The sequence below is a fragment of the Hypomesus nipponensis genome, chromosome 25, assembly GCF_054491055.1.
Source record: "Hypomesus nipponensis isolate SF chromosome 25, ASM5449105v1, whole genome shotgun sequence".
NCBI lineage: Eukaryota > Metazoa > Chordata > Actinopteri > Osmeriformes > Osmeridae > Hypomesus > Hypomesus nipponensis.
In genome coordinates, this window is record NC_140385.1 from 10,665,413 (window position 1) to 10,684,644 (window position 19,232).

Here is a 19,232-nt window from a genome sequence, read left to right on the forward strand (position 1 = left end):
GAGTACTTTTTCAGTTTAAAAAACTTGTTCACCTCAGCTAAAGAATTCCCATCTGGAGGTTGGAAGACTGCATTCATCATCCTCTTAGTTTTGTCAATACTCACTGCCATAGGAGTACTGCTGTACATCAACAACACAGGTGAAATGTTTTACTTTTTACTGATGTGTATTTGTACAATGTTTTATATTCCAATAGGTATCAGATTAATTTTCACTAGCGCTGATGATCAGGATATTATGATCACATTTCTAACATTCACAAAACAATATAGTTAGTTACATAGTTGTCCACCTTATGTGCAAACCAAATAAGATTCTATTTTGTCATCTCATTGTAGATATGATTAAAGGTATTGTAAGAGGGACAGATCTGGATGAGGTGGACAAACATGCAGATAATTATATCAAAATATATATTTTTATTTCATTTGATACTGATCATGGTTAGATTTTGCTCACATAATCTATGCACCAGTTAAATGCAACGTTTCTATCCTTTTTAGATGGACAAACCATTTTAACTACAGGTAGGCAATATCTCCATCTCTTTCATGAAGATCAGTCCACATTTGCAGAATCATAACATTTTCCAACTTTCACTCACAAGTTCCAACAAATCTAACGAAGCAGCTATTCCTACAGTCACTGTAGACACTGAACACACTACAAACTGTGCAGCTCTGGATCATTTGAAGAAACATGGAGGTAATCATTTTAAAATATTGACATTTCCATTAATCTGAAGGTGATTATGACTTGATTTTGCTAAGATAATATTTGTGTTTGTATTCAACAGTGGACATCACATTAGATAGGAGCACAGCGCCTTGTCATCTGAGAGTTTCTAAGGATGGTAAAATAGTGAGGGACAGTAATGATGTACTGTCTAGTGAGGAGGAGTGGTTCAGTCAACGCACCTTTATACTGGGAGAACCGGGCTTCTTTTCTGGGTGTGCATACTGGGAAGTAGGGTTGGGAGCCAACAATGTGAACCTCAAAGAATCCTGGTGGGTTGGACTGGCAAGTGAGACTGTCAAGCAGCAAGGTCATGATGTACCATTCACCCCATCAGCTGGCTTTTGGTTCCTGTCTTCAGAGAAAGGGAAAGGGCTTAAAGTTCATGCAGAGACGAGCACTATATGTTGTGTCACACAGAGACCTGAAATCCTCGGGGTGTATTTGGACTATGACAAAGGAGAGGTCTCCTTTTACGATGTCAAAGATCAGAAAGTTATTGCCACTTTAGCTACTAAGTTTTCAGAGAAGGTGTTTCCACTTTTCAACCCAGGTAAAGGTGACTTAGTTCCTTTAAAGATAATAGATGTTCCACCTGAAACCAAATGTAAAACTGAGCAAGATGTAGGGCTTGAAACTGAGGCTTCCCCCCTTTTAAAACCAACGCCATCTGAAATGGATCAACACTGTTCAGGTGATCTTGTCAGTGAAGGGTGTAGAGATGAGAAAGCGCCATTAAAGATTATGGTCATACCTAAAGATCCCAAGGCTGGGCCGGAGACTGAGAATAGTCCTGATGGAATCGCTCAAAAGAGTTAGATGTTCCACCTGAAACTGAGAAGGTTTTTCCACTTTTCAACCCAGGTAAAGGTGACATTGCCCCATTAACAATAACAGACATACCTACAGGCCCCAAGGTTGGAAAGGAGACTGAGAATAGTCCTGATGGAATACCCTCAAAACAGTTACATGTTCCACCTGAAACCAAATCTAAAACTTAGAAAGTTTTTCAACTTTTTAACCCAGGTAAACGTGACATTGCCCCATTAACGATAACAGACATACCTACAGGCCCCTAGGCTGTACAGGACACTGAGTATAGTCCTGATGGAATACACTCAAAACAGTTAGATGTTCCACCTGAAACCAAATCTAAAACTGAGCAAGACGTAGAGCTTGAAACTGAGGATTCCCCCCTTTTAAAACCAACGCCATTTGAATTGGATACATGCCAAAATAAACGAGATTCTGATTCTGATTTGTAAAAACTGTACAGCTGATCTTGTCATTTATGTGTCTGAGACAATGACAGGCAGTGTTTAGCTATGCACACAGACAGGGTCCATTGGTACGTCATGTTCAGATGATCCTTCTAAAAGCCAGAATGTGTCTGACAAACATGTCTAATCAATTACCAGGATGACACTAAACAGACACTATCAAGAGCCGAGGTCCTATTACACAGTTCTTCTCTACATGTATTAGCTCAATTCTCATCCAAACTTGTCCAAGTGACATGAAATGATTCAAATGTTTCTAAAGAAACATCTCAATACCCTTAAAGTACCAAGTATGCTAAAAGCCAAAAGTAGGTTAAACGGAGCACACATTTCCCCTGCTCTACAGTCCAATGGCAGCTAGCTCCACATTACTACAGCCAACACTTGACTTGGTGATCTTAATCCCAAAAAGGTGTGGTCAGGAGACGGTGAGGAGTAGAAAAGTAGAGAGGGGTGAGTTTCTGGCCATTGCAGTAGATGTGGGTTGTAGAGTATGTTTCATAATAAACAACTGAAAATCAAATTCCTTCTGCGGGCAACACAGACCATGAATGCCTTCTCAACCAGTAGCCATGCTAGGATGTTTTTTGAGGTGTGGGTAGTTGCTTTTTATTCATTTCAAATGATAAAAAAAGAAATCTAGCAGTATACAGAGTAACTGTCAGTTCGAATCAGTGTTGGTTCCACACTCCACATGAACAAATGAGCCGACTCATTATTCAAATATGATATCCCTACGTAATAAGGAAAAAGTTGTTTAGCCAAAAGTAATATTGTTATGGAATTGGCTACTCAACACTGTTTCAACTTGGAAAAAAAACATTTCAGTATATACTGCAACATTGTTAATGTTCATTCGAGCTTGATTGTTTTGCTTATTACCTGTCAGTCAAATTCAATAGTTATTGTTTTACTAAATATTTGCCAGGAAACATTTATTTTGGTACAATCTTTTGTGTTTTGATTAAGCTACAGTTGTTTTTGGGAGTTACAACCATTTAACTTTCCTGTTTAAGAAAACCCTTCAAAATGTTGTACACTTTAATAAGTACTATTTACAATATGTACACCAATAGCACAATATCAACTTTATAACCACTATTTTGTTTAAAATGTCAAAGCTGATTAGTAAGTATGTACAATGTAACCAATAAGACCATATGTTGTTTGTAAAAGAATAATAATAAAAAAGAAACAAGTTCAAGTATGCGTGCCTTATTTCATACTAGTTTGACTACAACCATGGTACAGAGGTATGTGTGTGAATCAGTTCACAGGGAGTCATGGCCTGAATACTTCGGTCAATACACTTGAATACAGTCAGCCATGACAGTGATGGTTAGGGTAACACGCCAGTCAGTTATCAATATCCAACACAGAAACTGTACAGTTCAAAAGGTGTGTCACTAAATGACACCCGGGCTAACACTACAGGGATGTTTAGGGTCTCCTATCTTTGTACACACAGCCACGTAAAACACTGACATTTGGTCTTCATCTTTAAGGTCGAGGTCGACGCTCATCTTCACTCCCTCACTAACCTTCTCTTCCCGATCGCTTAAGAAAGTTTCGATTGATTCTAAACATGGGACAAAGTGGCCTAACACAAAGCACCAGGGTTTTCCAAAGCCTACAAACACTTCAACTGAATTTCCCTCCACTACATAACTGCACGATACTGCATTTGTGTCTGATAAATTAACGGAATAAGTCCTTTCAGAGAAAGTCCACATCTCCCCCAAGGTCCAGCACTGGGTCTGATCTGGATACTGTAGATGTGGGTCTTTCATGTCGTTGATTCCTGACCCTTTCCCATTCCAGTTCCCCTTCCCCCCCCCCCCCCAGTCTCTCTGCCTGGCTCTCCATCAGGCAGCGCCCCCCTGTCCAGCACTCTCCCTCCTGCCCTGCTTCTTCAGCAGCTGAATGCGGTTGTGGCAGTAGAACTTGATGGCTCTCCAGTCCCGCTGGTTGCTGACCAGCAGGGGGCAGAGCTGCAGGCAGCGCTCGCAGTCGGCCTTGGCCGGGACGCGCAGCTCCACGATGTTCCTGTTCAGGTGCGTCTCCACGGCCACGCGCTCCGCCTCCGACCAGGGGCGCTTCAGCACGCCGCGCTTCCCTGAGAACACACGGCGCAGCGGACGTATGGATGGATGACACAAATCTAACCATTTCTGAAGCAAAAGAACGCATATGGACGTACCACCCTGATTGACAGGACGAATGCCACTTTGACTGCATAAATATCAACATTCTTTCAGGCTAGTATAATATGGTTTCATGCCCTACACCGTAGTCAAACAACAGGCAAAATGATTATATTAATGTATTCCCGTGGATACTTAACCAAAATGTCTAAAGTGCAGAAGAAGTGCTGATTGTACCTGACTTGGGCTGGACGCTCCTCCTCTTATGGGCTCCTGGTAGTGAAGGGTTGACAGACGAGGGAGGAGGGCCTCTCCTCTTCCGGGGGGGGCGGCCCGGCCCCTTCTTCTTCACCACCTCCGCCTTCTCCTTCACCTCTTTCTCGGCCTCCCCCTCGGACTCGTCCGAGAAGGAGTCGGCAGAGTTGCCGGACATCACTGGAAGACAGAGTTGAAAGAGAGATGAGAAGAGGAAGGAGAGAGAGCACATAGGGCTTCACATCCTAAAGAACATGACATAAAACACACATTATCCTACGCATAATCCTCCATTTGAATCCCTTCCACAGTCACAAACCTCACGGACGAACTCAACAGTCCAGACTAGCGCCAGACCATATTACATTTAGTCATTTAGCAGACGCTCTTATCCAGAGCGACTTACAGTAAGTACAGGGTCATTCCCCCCAAGTCAAGTAGGGTGAAGTGCCTTGCCCAAGGACACAACGTCATTTGGCACAGCGGGGAATCGATCCGGCAACCTTCTGATTACTAGCCCGACTCCCTCACCGCTCAGCCATCTGACGCCCGTATTACCTATTACCTACGCATTGCACGTTCCCTCAAGTGAACGTTAAGCTAAGCGCTCCCTCACCATCCAGCTCCAGACAGATGTGCTGCAGGCTCATCCCTCTGAACAGCACGCCCTCCCTCTCCCCGTACAGCACCACCCTGCCCACGCGCCCCATCAGCGCCGGGTCGCGGCCAATCGTGGCGCAGGTCTGCGTCACGTGGTACTCGGCCTGCAGGAAGTCCTCCAGGCGCTTGGCGGCGGCGCCCCCCGGCGGGCCCTGGCCCTCGCCCTCCTCCAGGAGCAGCAGCTGGGTGAGGATGGCCACCTGGCGGCGCGCCCGCGTCTGGGTCAGCGCCGTGGGGTTCTTGGCGCCGCTGGCCCGCGCCATGTTGCGCAGCATGTCGGTGCCGCGCAGGGGCGTGGCGGGGGAGTGGTAGGGCCGGGAGAAGATGTAGGGGCTGTGGGGGTCCACGCCCACGTTGGGACTGGTGTGGAGGAGGAGGTCCAGGCAGGGCTCGCAGTGCGGGGGGAGGATGAGGGGCTGGATGCGGCCGCGCTTGCCCAGGACGCCGGCGCGCGGGAGGTGGCAGAGCACCTGGCGCTCGAAGGGGGAGAGGTGCACCTCCAGGCCTGTGGGGGGGCCGCTGCCGGAGGAGTTGGCCTGGCCGGAGCCGGAGGTCTGGGGGGTGGCGCGCTTGCGGTAGTCCTGGATGGTGAGCTTGGCTACCTCGCACTCGCGGTGGCGGTTGTAGAGGATGAGGAGCGCCAGGCTGGAGTGGCAGAGGAGGCGCCAGGCCTCGGCCGAGCTGGAGGAGCGGGTCAGGGACAGGAAGGAGGAGTGCTGCTGCCGGCGGAGGTAGAGAACCAGGCAGGAGAGGGAGGAGAGGAGCGGGGGCATGTGGTGTCGGTGGGAGCTGGGGGAGAAAAGACAGGAAGGCAGGTTAGGCCTCCAAATCATCATGGACTCCTCAAACATTGAGTCTACTCAACCAGAAAAAGGTACAAGACAGTTCTGGTAAAACCTTTAAAAGCTTTTATCCAGATGGCTATTTCACATTAAGAAAATATAAACAATACTTGTACATGTTACAATCGAACTGTGTTGCAATATTCAATCTGTATTGGTAAAAACCGTATTTCCCCCGTACCTCGCCATCTCTCCATTCTTGTCCTCGGGAATCTCCTCGCCCTCCTCCACCTCTCCTCCGCTCAGCTCCAGCTCCTCCTCGTCCGCTTCCACTTCAGGGTCGGGGGTCGGAGGAGGAGCCATCTCTTCCTTCTCCTCCTCTTTCTGCTGTGGCGGCGGCGGCGGCGGCAGCTGCTCCTCCTTCTCCTTCTTCATCCTGCGGCCTCTCCTGGGCGGGGGCGGGGGGGAAGGGCTCTTCACCCTCGGCGCCGCTACTGCGGCGGCGGCGGAGGAGGAGGCGGCTCGCTTGGGCGCCGGCGGGCCGGCGCCTTTCTTGGAGGCGGCGGCCGGAACGGCCGAAGGCGGGGAGAGCGACAGCGAGAAGGAGACGGCGCCGGCGCGAGTGGCCGGCGAGTCCCTCTCCCGGGAGAAGAGGGGGGAGGGGCGGGGGGTGGGGCCGAGGAGGAGGAGGGCTGGGGCGCGGCGAAGGAGTGGCCGTGGTTGGCGGCGGGGGCGGCGGCGGCGGAGGAGGAGGAGGGGTGCGGATGAGCCGAGGCGGAGGCGTGCGTGTGGAGGTGCGCCAGCTCCATGGCCGCCCGGACCTCCGGCTGGTTGGCGTGGTGCTTCTCCAGGTGGCGGGCCAGGGAGCGGTAGTGGCGGCCGCAGTAGGGGCAGTGCTGCCGCCGGCTCACCGTGGCGGCGTTGGAGCTGCCGATGTTGATGTTGATGTTGTTGTTGATGTTGGTGGTGGGCGGGGCCAGGGTGGCGGGGGCGACGGCGGCGGCGGGTTGGGGCCGGGAGGCGGCGACGGGGGGGGCGGCGGCGGGGGCCGGGCGGGTGAAGGACGAGCAGGGGCGCCCGGGGCCTCTGGGGTTCGCTGGGCTCTTCTTCTTGGCGGGGACGGCGGTGGCCAGCTTGCGTTTCTTGCGGCGGCGGAGGTGCATGCGCCCCCTCATCTCCTCCAGCTCCTCCTCTTCGTCGTCGTCGTCGTCGTCGTCCTCCTCCTCCTCCTCGTCCTCCTCGCGGTCGGAGTCGCTGGGCTCCGAGTGGGTGAGCGGAGAGGAGGAGGGAGAGAGGGACCAGGAGGGGGTGAGGTAGTCGGAGACTGAGAGGGAGAGTGGATGCGGGCCCGCCTCTTCCTCCTGTGAAGACGCGGGCGGCAGAAAAGAACACGCGTCACAAACGGCCTCGTCAACAACAACACCAAAAAAGACAAAAAGCAATCTTAAGGGTGGATCGTCACCATGGCGTTCTCGCCCCAGTCCGTCAGGCTGTAGTCCACCGTGATCTCCTCCCCCTTGGCGATGTCGCGGATCGCTATGACGACCAGGCGCACCTGGCTCCCGCAGTGCACCTCTCGGATCCTGCAGTTGGGCGGAGGATGGAAGAGCACGGAGCCGCGCACCCCGCTGGCCCCTTCCTCCCCCAGCTCCGACACACTGGACCAGACACACATCACCATCAGCCATTATATTCAACATCCAAGCCTCTAGCAAAGACCAACGACCCCAAAACAGACCTAAATCCGTGTCACAAATACGTTAGGATCGTTCCGAGAGAGAGAGAGAGAGAGAGAGAGAGAGAGAGAGAGAGAGAGAGAGAGAGAGAACTATATAGAGCAACAGTGAGAAGAGCAGCAGAGAGTAACATGATGGCAAGCCCCCTCGACCCCTCGCACTCTGACAGTGATGCTTTCAGCATAATTGTGATCATAGTTCCGGGTGCATTAACGCGTCTGCTACTAAACACGTCCTTTATTTTGGAGTGCAAGACCCACGGGTCTTGGGGGAGGGCGATGTCGTTCCTCTCGCTCACCAGATCTGGGAGGGGTCTGCGAGGTAGTAGGGGCTGCCTGGCGGAGGCAGCCGGTCCTCAGCTCCTTCTGGGTACTGTCCATCACCTACGAGAGATCACACACACACACAAACACACACACACACATCAGGGTATGGTCACACATTCCACACATGATTAAAATGCTACATGCTACAGTAGAAAGAATGATGGAGGGTTTGGAACAGTCAAGTTTGAATTGCAGTCAGGAGCGGGAATGGTTGGCGAATGGCTGTTATACTGCGTGGGGCACGATGGAGGATGATAAAGACTCAAATCATTGTGTGTGTTTCCAGTACCGGGGCTATAGCTGTGTTCCGACAGACTCTCCTCCTCCTCATCCTCTGTCACATAAGCCCGGTCACACACCTTCACTGGCGTACCCTTCCGTTTTCTCCCACACACCCGCCTGCAGAGCCACACCAGGGCGGTTGTTTAATGAAAGACAACATTTAGAGCACCGCAGATATTAACAGGAAAAGGTCAAATTCGTATTCACTTTTTAGGGAGAAAGATGCCTAGGGCTCGTTTTCCCCACTGTATTTAATACTTGACGCTAAATTGTGTTTTAACTGCATGGCTTTAGCAAATGTGTTTTTTGCTCAATTTATCTCTACTGCACATATGGAGATAATATGTCAGACACATTCATGCAATTAATACCTACAATCGGAGACTGAATTAAAGGAAACCATATTGTGGACCTAGTTAAATAGGCCACAGTGGTGGCTATATACATGATTGTTTTATTATCACAGGCCATTTATATACATGTTCTTTTTCCAAATATTCAAGACTTTAGGTTACATTTTGTTGATCGCACCCTTACTGTACCCACTAATATAGCATTAGCATCTCATCGGGAACCCTGCTGTATTGGTCTAGTCCGTACATCCCTCATCCACTATAGTTTTCAGATACTGTAGCTCTTGTCACAACGGCCACAATGTGCATTTTCTTCTGCATTAATAGCATTGTTAAATGGCAGTGAAAATATCAAACACCACATCTGGATATAGGCCTAATAGACTTTCACTGACAAAACCCGATGGAATCACTAAACAATGATAACCAGCTAGCCAACTTCTCTAGATAGCCCTGGCTAACCTGATCAATGACTTACTGCAACTACCTACTGTAGCAGTTAGCCAGCTAGCAATGCGAAGATGGCTAGCTAGCTAGCTAATTAAATAACAGACAGCGCACTTACACTGGCTTCCTTCCAAAACAAAGATCCCAAGCCTACTACTTATTAACGGTCACTGGAGAGGGACAGCTGATCTTAGCTGGCAAAATCCTAACTGAGAGGTCCTAAAGGAAAAAAAATCACTTTTCCATTTTCTAACGTTAAATTCGCACACGCGGATTGAAGCCTGGTAACTAAACAAACGTGCACCACGCTCATCAGTGCGTACAGTGTTAGTTGTTTTTTTATACACCGGTAAATAATAAATAGACAACTGTAGGCCTTCAGGTGATGTATTTCTTACCCCCGGGGCGGCGGCGGTTTGCTCCCATCGCCGTCGCTGTCGAGGGTCGGTGGCTCCCGGTAGTCAAAAGGCGACCGTACGTTCTCCGCCATTAGGACAGCTTCCCTACCTCTATCTCCGGTATAGAACTCAACGCGCATGTGCATTTATGCTGGATTTTAGTTTATGATAAAATGGGGTATATTGCTATTTATAAAGAACGCGATTGATATGGCCCACCAGAAGGCAGAAAAGCATTTGACACAAACATCTGGAACATGCTAAATTGGAGTCCATGGATGGATAAAGCTACCTTTTTGTTATCCAAAAATGATAGTAAAGCACTTGTGTGGAGACACCTCAGTTTAATCAGCAGTGAAAATCAAAATAATTTATAGGTGATACTGATTGATATTCACAGTACAGCAAATAAAATCAGAGAACATTCAAAGTAAAAAACAACTATTGCATCCATACAATATCAGTATATCAAGTTAGTGTTTCAACTACAAACGATGCACAGCTGATGCACAAGACGTAACAAACACATTCAGTTTGCTACAGTGCAATATTAGATACAATGTAACAGTCGACATGTTAAAACTATGTAGCAGCATTTCAAGTATCTAGTAGATCACAGTGTGCACATAACATTAAGTATAACAACAAGCGGTAGGTGGATTTATCACAGTCTTTGGATTTTGCCTCGCCCAAAAAAATGACAAACTTAAAAGACCAAGTCGGTTACTGTACATTAAAACAAACTGCAAAAATATCCCCAGGTTTTTGTTCGAATTAATTGATAAGCAGCACTGTAGTTGAATATGCCTGGCTAAATGTTTAGCTGCAGTTATGTAATCACAGTTCATCAGTCGAGTAACATGAAATATTATTTGGCATACTTCTAGCAATGTGAATGGAGTGATAATAACAGCAGTGTTCAATGACAATGTTTCAACCAATCAATACATGGTTTACACTAAGGTGGAGAGACAATAACACAAAATTACTACAAAACATGACATTACGAATCTGCAACAACGTCTACACAACCCTTTGCTGAAAGAATTTTTACTCCACCAATTAACTTCAAGGGATATTGTAACATACTGTAGGGAAATACCAGTGCCTGGTGAGAACGCTGGTTGATTTGGTAAAAGAGGCTTAGTTTCTGTGGGGGGGGTGGGGGGTGGGTTGACATGGTACTCCTGTACCATGTCACAGAATTCAAGGCCTATATCACATATTATCTAGGGTATGTTTACATGTGGATTATACCTGCAACATGAAGCTGGCTGTGTTAGAGCTGAAGACAGTTTGCTGTTAGATTTCATTGTTAAATTTATAGGGTTCTAGATCTCTTGCTACCCCTCAGCCTCTGTGTGCAAGACGTGCAGGGCCTGACAAGCAGAATCAGCCCAGTGAATAAGCTCCAGAAATACTCGATAGGTCCACATTTTTGCTGCAAATGGCCCCACTATACCATCCACCTCCTAGGAGAGAAGAGTAAACAAGTATTGCCTGTGGTTATTCATGCTGGTTACTTTCTCAGGAGCTCTGGAAATCAATATGTTGAGAGGAATAAAACGTCGTAGCTACCTGAATTTAATATCTCTCACGCTGCTGCATTGTCTAAGGCAGGGTATGATACTGTGAATAATTCATTGCACACTACCTCGTTGCACTGATGGTCCGGTGTGACATCGACAGTCCCTTCCTCCGTCTGCAGGATCGTCCGGGTGCTGTAGAGGAGGTGTTCCAGCCTGGCCCGCACATTCTTCCTCACGGTCTCATACTCGCCCTCCATCTGGCCCATCTCCTCCTCCTCTCGCAGGATGACACACTCGAGCAGGCCCAGGCACTGCCGCAGGGCCGAGTGGATCAGCAGCACCTGCTCGTCTGAGCTGAGGTCCGTGGAGAACGAGGAGAGCGACACAATACGGTCCCCCCCTAGGGTGTGGTCCGACGAGAAGCTCTCCTTTTCCCTCTGAAAGGTTGGGAGGGGGGGGATGGGGGCGGAGGGGCAATTGAAGAGGCAAAAACGATCGATAAACCATTTATTGTATACTCATACAGTGGAAAGTGAAAACACATTCTAGTGACTAATATTATCTAATTGAACTTCGCTACAGTATATACTTACTTCTGTAACCGAAACCAACCCAATGATAGTCTATCAAGGAAATATATTATTAAGGACTACTCCTAATGCTACAAAACTGCACTCAATCCTTTAGAGTGGGTCCTCGTGCAAGGGGGGGAGGGTATAGATAGATGAGGTTCTAAAGGTTGATTCAATTATGCACTGCAGCATCTCTCCATGGTCAGAGAATCCGTGACCAGTCGCATTGCAAAGTGGATTTGGTATTTTATGGATTCCATGAATTTAAACTTGTTGGGCGTGTACTGTACACAAAGTCTGTCTCCAAACCACATATCTCTGAGAGTTATGTGCACATTCAGTGCAGCGCCAAGTAAACCATGGATCAAAAGGCCTAAACTAACAGCTATTAGACAAGTTACTCGAGCGGTCGATGCTATGTTCTTGTAGCCTATGTTTAACCGCACACCTGTTATGCGTATATATTCATACAAAATACTTACATAGAGGTCCAAAAGTTGTGAACAGTCCTGGTGCAGCAGCCGAGCCAAAGCCACTGCCCTCCCGGTTTGCGACTTGCCGGGTGCTGGCATGTCTAACTGGTCTACTGTTATCTGCTCTTGCCCGGCCATTTGTGGTCGAGCTCAGGCGGTTTGCGGTGAGTTACGACGGGACCAGTCGAAATATTTTGATTCAAAGGCGGAGGTAAAACGTCAGACAAAAATATGAATTTCAGTCCGCAATTTTAATTAGCCCTAGTACTTACATTTCACTGTCATTGATTAAATGTTTGTTTCGTTGTTTAAGCGCATGCAACTATGTATAGGCTATGGAATTTAATTGGTTCCTTAAGCAACAGGGGCGTTTTTCAGTGACGTAGATGTTCCCAACGTCAACAACAGACCCACCCATGGCTTAATACTGAAAATAAATATTTCTATCCTCTAAAAAAAAATTATGTGTGGAACCGGTTTTGATCAAACAACAACACTACAAATAAGACTCACAGATACTTTATTTGAATTCATTAATTGCCCCTGACTTTCCAATTCTCAGATTTTCTTTGAAAGCTGGGGGACCCCAGTGATCAGTGGTAATGGCAGTGTACAGAGATATATGTCCTCCATCGTGAATAAACGTATTCAGCACAGAAACAGTTAACATGACCATTTTCACATAGCAGTTGTTAGTTTAGAACTAATATGAAACAATTTGCAATCAAATATAATACACTAAAATGTGATATATTACCCCTTCACCCATTAATAAATCAATCATAATCTATTAAAAGGTCTGCGAAGTAGAATCCTACTTGTTGAAATTGGGATTCAAGCAAGAATGCAGATTTTGAACCAGGCCACAATGAAGACATCACAAAGTGGCACTATAAGTATGTCAAGCAGGTGCATGCACGCACGCACAAAGAAATATTCTTAGAAAGAAAAAAAATCCACTAAATGTTTTTTTTTATCAAGTTGCTTAATGTTTATGGTTTCATGCCAATTCAAAAATGTTATGATTATTTGTATGGGAAAGCATTACACAATAAATAAAAGTCAACACTTTTAATTGGCCTTGCAAATGAGCTGGAAGAACTGAGATAAAAACAAGAACAAATTGCAGGACTTCTATTGCATGGTGGGATATATTGCAAGGAAATAACCAAATGTGACCAGGTAAAGATGTTATACAAATATCTATAAATGCATAGGAAGCGGGTGCACCCACACACACACATACAAAGTACACTCCCAGCACACACCAACTAATGACAAAGGTTGTAAATAGGCCTTAAAACAACATGTTAATATTGTGTACAAAACAAATCACTTTGAAATCATAATTCCCTGATATAGTAGTACTGTATAGGTTCTAAGTGAGTGGTGCATTTCACTCTGCTGAGGTGACTTGCTACATTTTACTTCTATATATTTTAAGTCTTCATACAAGCCTAGTAAATTTCACTCTTTCCCCTTCCATCAGGTCCTCCCTTTTCCCCACCCTTTCCTCTCCTCAGTTCTTTCCTTTCCTCTCTTTCCTTTTCCTTCACCCCTGCCCTCTCTCGTCCTGCCCTGTCTCCTCCTCTACATCAACACATGGCTGTCTCCCTGGGATACCTGCACCTCTGTGCTCTCCAACAGTATCTGGCCTTCTCCCTCCCTCTCCCACACTATCCCTCCATCGACTCTCTCCTTCTCCCCGTCCCCCGCCCACACCATCTCCTCCGGCTCCCTCCCTATGGTCACCCGCTCCCACAGCACCCCTTCCCCTCCTCCCTGGGTCTCCTCCACCCCCTCCCTGACCCACTCCACCGTCTGGTGGGGGGCGAGGGGGGCCGGAGACAGAGCGGCCACAGAGCTCAGGGTCAGCAGGGTAGTCTGAGAGCCGGAGGCGGTCATGGAGGTGGTGGCTGGGTGTGCCGTCAGCTGGATGAGCTGGGGCTGAGGGGTGGAGAGGTGGGGGTGAGCAGTGCTGAACTGGAGCAGCATGGGGTTCTCCTGCTGCTGCTGCTGCTGCTGCCCCACCTGCACCACGTGATGGGAGGCCAGCTGGAGGAGTTGGGGCTGGGAAGAGTCCATTTGGGTCTGTGGGGAGAGGGACAGTACCATCTGGTGCAGGGGGGTGAGATCTCCTTGGCTCTCCTGGCTTACAGGGGGCAGGGCGGGAGGAGAGACCCCAGACACCGTCTCCAAGACTGGGGTAGGAGTGGTGATTAGGGTCCCTGCATTGGCAGCCAAAGCCTCAGCTATGAGGACCTCGGGGTGGCTCTTGGCTTTGTGGGCCACCACACAGTCCTTCTTTTCAAACTTCTTGCCGCAGATGGAGCAGGAGAACTTGTAGAAGGCATCTGCATCATGCTTCTTCATGTGCCAGTTTAGGGAGGCTTTTTGGCGGCAGGTGAAGCCACAGATTTCACATCTGCCACAAGGGGGAGACAGATGGCAAGTTATGATCGCGGGAATCTCCTTCCGCCTATATTCTTAACCCATGTGCTGCCTTCGGGTCGTTGTGACCCGCCTTTTGCACCACGACGGTGGGTCACAATGACCTGAAGGCAGTGCAAATCACTGCCGAGCACTGCATAAAGAAGAAACGGCCCTCTGCTTAGCTCTGCACTCATCTCACCTGGTCTGACAGAACAGACGGGTGAAAACTGTATAGAGTAGGGATGCGCATCTTCATCACTGAGGATGATGCGATACGCTTCTCGATGCACTGCCAACAATCCAATACATTAAAGATACATAAAAGCAACTCTTAAAACGATACGATACACCCCTATTGCGATGCAGTGCGATTCGACACGATGCGATTCAACAAGATGGAATGCGAAAGAATATGATGCTATGCAATTAATATGGTACAAGTGTTCTCTGAATGTAAAAAAGAGTAAACTATTACTGGCAGTCACAAGCTTCTGTAAACACTGTCATAACACCTCACACACTAAATTGAACTCATATGTCCTATTGTAAGGTTTTTCTCAATGACTCAGCTCTCTCTCGTCATACTTTGTCGTCCACAACAGGGATTTGTTTCTCTGAGAATAGCTTCCTATTCTTGCTAGGGGTACCGCTGGAGCTAGCCACTGACTGTAGCCATAGCTGAATCCAAGGGGGAGGCAGACGTCTCCACACAAATACCATGTAACCTCTTCAGGTGACTACCTACATTAGCCGTGCTGCCTGTGTACTTAATAGCAGCACAACATATCTTGCCAATTGCATGGGTCTTGTCAAATTGCCTATCTTGCTTGGAAAATCCGAAGTGTTGCCAAACCTTGGATTTATTGCAATTTGTAGGAACGTGCAACTCTTCCTCCGCCATGATAACACTCGCCCAAACACGCCTCCAACTCGTGCGAAACTTGGCCGAGAGACTTGACGAGAATCGGCCACTGACAGCAGTGGAGATGAGAGCACGCTTAAGAAACAGTTACAGAGGAGGAATCTATCTAAATATACAATTATTGGTCACATTTCTCAATACTAAAGGTGTTCGCCTGCACACAATTCTACATAAATACATTGGATTATAACGATGCAAACATTTTTGAAACGATGCATCGCAATTTCATCCCAGATTGTATCCGGTGCACACTTTTTTGACCCGGGCAATCGCACCGTGAGCTTTTATTGCCGACGCACCGACACAAAGCGGTGAATCTTACCATCCCTAATATAGAGGATTTCTTGTTTTTCACAATGATCCATCCATGGGTCACTACTCACTGTATTGGCTTCTCCCCTGTGTGGATCATGCGATGCACGGCCAGGTTGTGTGAGCTCTTGAAGGCACGAGCACAGTACTCGCATATATAGTCCCGTTGATCTAGATAGACAGGAGGACACAAATATAAAAGGAGCTAGGATCAGAAGACAGAATGGAGGCGGACACCGCATGCAAACTCTGAGTCATGGCTATGAGGAAAGAGCGCAGATTTGGACCGCAACCACCCGTTTCTGAGCGCGTTACCGGCACGGAATTTGGTCAAAGCCACGGCCGACCTGTTTTTGGGGTCCAACCTCGTGGTAAAGCTACTATATAGAGTAGGGATGCGTACATTGTGTGCCTGTGCGTGTGCGACGTTACCCGTGTGGTGCTTGGCATGACGCAGAAGCTGCTTCTGCAGGCGAAACAGGCGCCCGCAAGAGGGGTGAGGACACACATACTTCTTTTTCAACAGGTGCTGGTACTTTATATGGTGCTGGAGTAGCGAAGGCCAACAGGAGGGGGAGAGAGGGAGGGAGGGAGAAAGAGAGGAGAAAGCACAAAAAGGATGGTAATGGCGTGATTAAAGACTGTAATTAAAGAGACGCGGTGCCAATGTTGTCATAGTTACAGGTGGCTGATGGGAGAGGCAGACCTGCAGGTAGCGTGGGTGGGCTAAGACAGTTCCACAGCCTTCTATCTCACAGCGGACATACTGCACTGGTGGCTTCTTTCTGTGTAGTGCAGGAAGTATAGGGAATTCATAGAGGGAAATACTGTAAGGGTGTCACATTGAATTTATTTGTTTGCCTACTAAAATGCCTGAACGTGAATTGTGATGTTATTGCGATCCAACGAGACGCGTTTACCTTCTTTTTGGTAACCGAGGAGTTTTGTCGTCTTTTCGTCGACGTCCTCTCCTATGTAGAAAAATAGAGCAGGAGAGAGACACAGTTCAGAAATATTAATTCATACTATCACATAGCAGCTGACTTTTAGACATCCCATTCATCCACTGATCAAGTTCCGGCCCATCAGTCTGACAGTCCTTCCATCCATTGGTTGATCTCTGACTTACTTCCTGGGTGGCTCCGTCTCCTCCCCAAACTCATTTTCCACCTTCACAGCCGTGTCTGCAGCAACCTCCGTCTTCACCTCCTTCTCATCCTCTGGTTCTTTATCAGGCTCCTTCTCCTTCTTGTCTTCCTTCTGCTTTGCTGCACGTCGCCTCGTTTTCTGAGGCTCTCTGTGAATTGACACCATTTTTGTTTTTTTGTGCCGCAAAAAATATTGGCTACCAGTTGAATGTAGTATACAAATATTCAGAGGTATGCACATTGGGCCTATTACATTTTTGTCCGAAATTCTTTTTGGAATCAATTTAAACTACAATTTAATGGACATTAAAAAGCACACATACAAATGTGTGCTTTCCTCACACTGTGTGTGCAAAGGTTCTACAGTACCAACATGTGGCTTGGTCAGTCAGGGGTGTCCCCAATAACGGATTCAATACGAGACTACCTCTTGGCAGCCGGTTTGTAGTTGAGGTCACTGGGGTCGTCTCTGAAAGGAGGGTCCTCATCGTCGATCAGCACGTCCCCATCCTCATTGCTGTAATGCACATCGCCACAGATCTGTAAACCTTCGCAGTTCAACACGTCAAAGCAAACAATTTGTATGTCCCGTTCGGCTAGAATCAAAAAGCCCTCACCTCCCATCAACGGTTTTCAATGCATCTTCCTCGGCATCTGCAAAGTCTAAGATTAGATTCGATTCAACTTTATTGTCATTACACAAGTACAAGGCAACGAAATGTAGTACAAGGCAACAAAATGTAGTGGCCCAAAGTGACCCTTAATGTAAGGTCATTAACTCAAAGTTGCGAGTACATGTTGAGAGCAGTGTGTGAGGTGTTTCTTTTACCACATGCGGCTGTTGTGTCGGGTTCGGTCTTGCACACGGGTGCTGCGGAGGAGCGGGGGCCACTCTTCAGGAGCCTCGTTCTGGTGGAGCGTGGACACGCTGAGGAGGACACGCACGCAGATACACACATGAGAATGAGAGTAGCAGTGTGTTCCAACAAGCACAGGGACAGGATTGAATAAATATTCAGATTCTAAAATCTTTACGGTCCCATCAAATGAACACTCTCCCTATCCCTCACTCACTCAGTCACACACACAAATTACCTAAATAAATCCTCACTGAGAACCCTAAAGAAAAGTAGACATCCTACATGTTGTATTTTGCAGCAATATACAGTAACAGGTAAAAATCCCACTATAGTTATATTTATTTATTTAAATGTCATACCTTTAGTTGAAGGTGCCTTGTCAGTGCTGAAGGTGAGAAAGTACTGTTGTAAGTGACTTGAATGTTGAACCGTGAATACATTCTTTATTCTGGATTTATTACAATAGATTCTGCAAGATCATTGCACCATATCAACTGCATACTGACATACATGCACGTGTATCGGGCAAGACTACAGTACATTTGGGGTTAGCATGAGGACATCAACAAATGAACTCTCTTCCAGCTTATTACCCTGGCTGTCGTTCTACTACGAACCTCTAAGTGGACAAGACTAAATTAGTTTGCCTGACAGTCCGTTCAACAATATTCCCTACCTTGGTGAACATAGACAAGCCGTCTATGCAGTTTGCTGCAAACTGTCACTTTAAACATAGGACGACTGACAGAGTCTAAGTGCAAACATTCCCCAGCTAGCTTCGAGTCTGATGCTTTTCAACTTACACCGGCGTTTGGTTGTTGTCATCAGTGTCTTTCGAAGCGGCTCCGGGAGCTTTCCCACGGCGGGGGGGTTCTGTTTTTTTCCGACGATTCTGATCTTGTACCCCACCGCTGATTTCTGTTCTTTTCCTAGCTGCTGCTCCTCGAGCGGCTCGGTCCCGTAAAACTCGCCCGGAGCCTGCTATGCTGGATAGGGCATCATTCGAGACCACAGTGTCTACACTGACTTTCACGCGACCTAATCCGCGTCCCCTCAACACTCTTTCGCGGGTGGGTGTAGCACTCGAGATCGGGGATGGTGCCGCGGCCCTCTGACTAGATTGGTTACAGTCTCCAGTGGACCCGGGACTTCTATCAGAAACCCCCATTATCTCCGGGTCCATTCTCCCTTTTTTTGCATACACAGGACTATATTAATATGGATGTAGCATTTAACGTTATTCAGTGGATAAGAGAAATTATAGTAGCCATCGTTGAAGGCCCTATGCCGCTATAAATTCACAGCCGCCTCCGTTTCCCCGCGCAAGCCCGCCATAAATTGAAAATATCTATAGCTATATAACATTTTTTATGTAATGTTTATGTTTTAAAGATACTAAAGCCATTTACTATCTTTCTTAAAGCTATAGCAAACCTTAAATTTCCCTGGGCCTAGACGAGGCCCGTAAAAGTAGCGTCTCCTTTAAGGACAAATCTTACCCAAAAACACACACAAGCACCCCCGCCTGGAACTCGACAAGAAATCGAAAATCCAATGGCGCTCATGGGATATGTAGTTGTTAAAA

General features: G+C 47.4%; 3 protein-coding genes across 4 annotated transcripts; all 3 read right to left on the reverse strand.

The window, feature by feature from the left end:
• Positions 1–3,214: 3,214 nt before the first annotated feature.
• LOC146222221 (uncharacterized) lies at positions 3,215–9,521 on the reverse strand. The gene is given in 9 exon segments (XM_084691894.1): positions 3,215–4,131; positions 4,397–4,594; positions 5,031–5,863; positions 6,098–6,512; positions 6,515–7,217; positions 7,319–7,514; positions 7,891–7,975; positions 8,208–8,317; positions 9,399–9,521. Coding segments are annotated over 9 exon segments (2,883 nt in total). The 5' UTR covers positions 9,491–9,521; the 3' UTR covers positions 3,215–3,880.
• A 201-nt stretch (positions 9,522–9,722) lies between these two features.
• LOC146222222 (uncharacterized) lies at positions 9,723–12,337 on the reverse strand. The gene is made up of 3 exons (XM_084691813.1): positions 11,982–12,337; positions 11,053–11,364; positions 9,723–10,870 (listed from the first exon to the last, which is right to left on the reverse strand). Exons 1-3 carry the CDS (start codon positions 12,108–12,110, stop codon positions 10,742–10,744), a joined length of 570 nt encoding a protein of 189 aa, XP_084547939.1. The 5' UTR covers positions 12,111–12,337; the 3' UTR covers positions 9,723–10,741.
• Positions 12,338–12,475: 138 nt separating this feature from the next.
• Positions 12,476–19,183, reverse strand: LOC146222223 (uncharacterized). Of its 2 annotated transcripts, none has more exons than XM_084691812.1 (11): positions 18,451–19,183; positions 18,007–18,032; positions 17,617–17,715; positions 17,405–17,441; positions 17,215–17,304; positions 16,769–16,936; positions 16,560–16,610; positions 16,346–16,424; positions 16,072–16,186; positions 15,711–15,810; positions 12,476–14,397 (listed from the first exon to the last, which is right to left on the reverse strand). In XM_084691812.1, exons 1-11 carry the CDS (start codon positions 18,828–18,830, stop codon positions 13,563–13,565), a joined length of 1,980 nt encoding a protein of 659 aa, XP_084547938.1. In that variant the 5' UTR covers positions 18,831–19,183; the 3' UTR covers positions 12,476–13,562. The 2 variants fall into 2 exon arrangements, with proteins under 2 accessions (XP_084547938.1, XP_084547937.1); XM_084691811.1 differs by having other exon boundaries at positions 17,405–17,450.
• Positions 19,184–19,232: the final 49 nt, after the last annotated feature.

Coding starts and splice junctions, on each gene's coding strand:
- LOC146222222 (XM_084691813.1), bottom strand. CDS start 12,110: ATGGCCGGGCAAGAGCAGATAACAGTAGACCAGTTAGACATGCCAGCA. Junction 11,365..11,981: donor CACAACTTTTGGACCTCTAT/GTAAGTATTTTG, acceptor CCAACCTTTCAG/AGGGAAAAGGAGAGCTTCTC. Junction 10,871..11,052: donor CGGACCATCAGTGCAACGAG/GTAGTGTGCAAT, acceptor CTTCTCTCCTAG/GAGGTGGATGGTATAGTGGG.
- LOC146222223 (XM_084691811.1), bottom strand. CDS start 18,830: ATGGACCCGGAGATAATGGGGGTTTCTGATAGAAGTCCCGGGTCCACT. Junction 16,611..16,768: donor GAGACGGAGCCACCCAGGAA/GTAAGTCAGAGA, acceptor TTTTCTACATAG/GAGAGGACGTCGACGAAAAG. Junction 14,398..15,710: donor ACAGGGGAGAAGCCAATACA/GTGAGTAGTGAC, acceptor CCCTTGTGGCAG/ATGTGAAATCTGTGGCTTCA.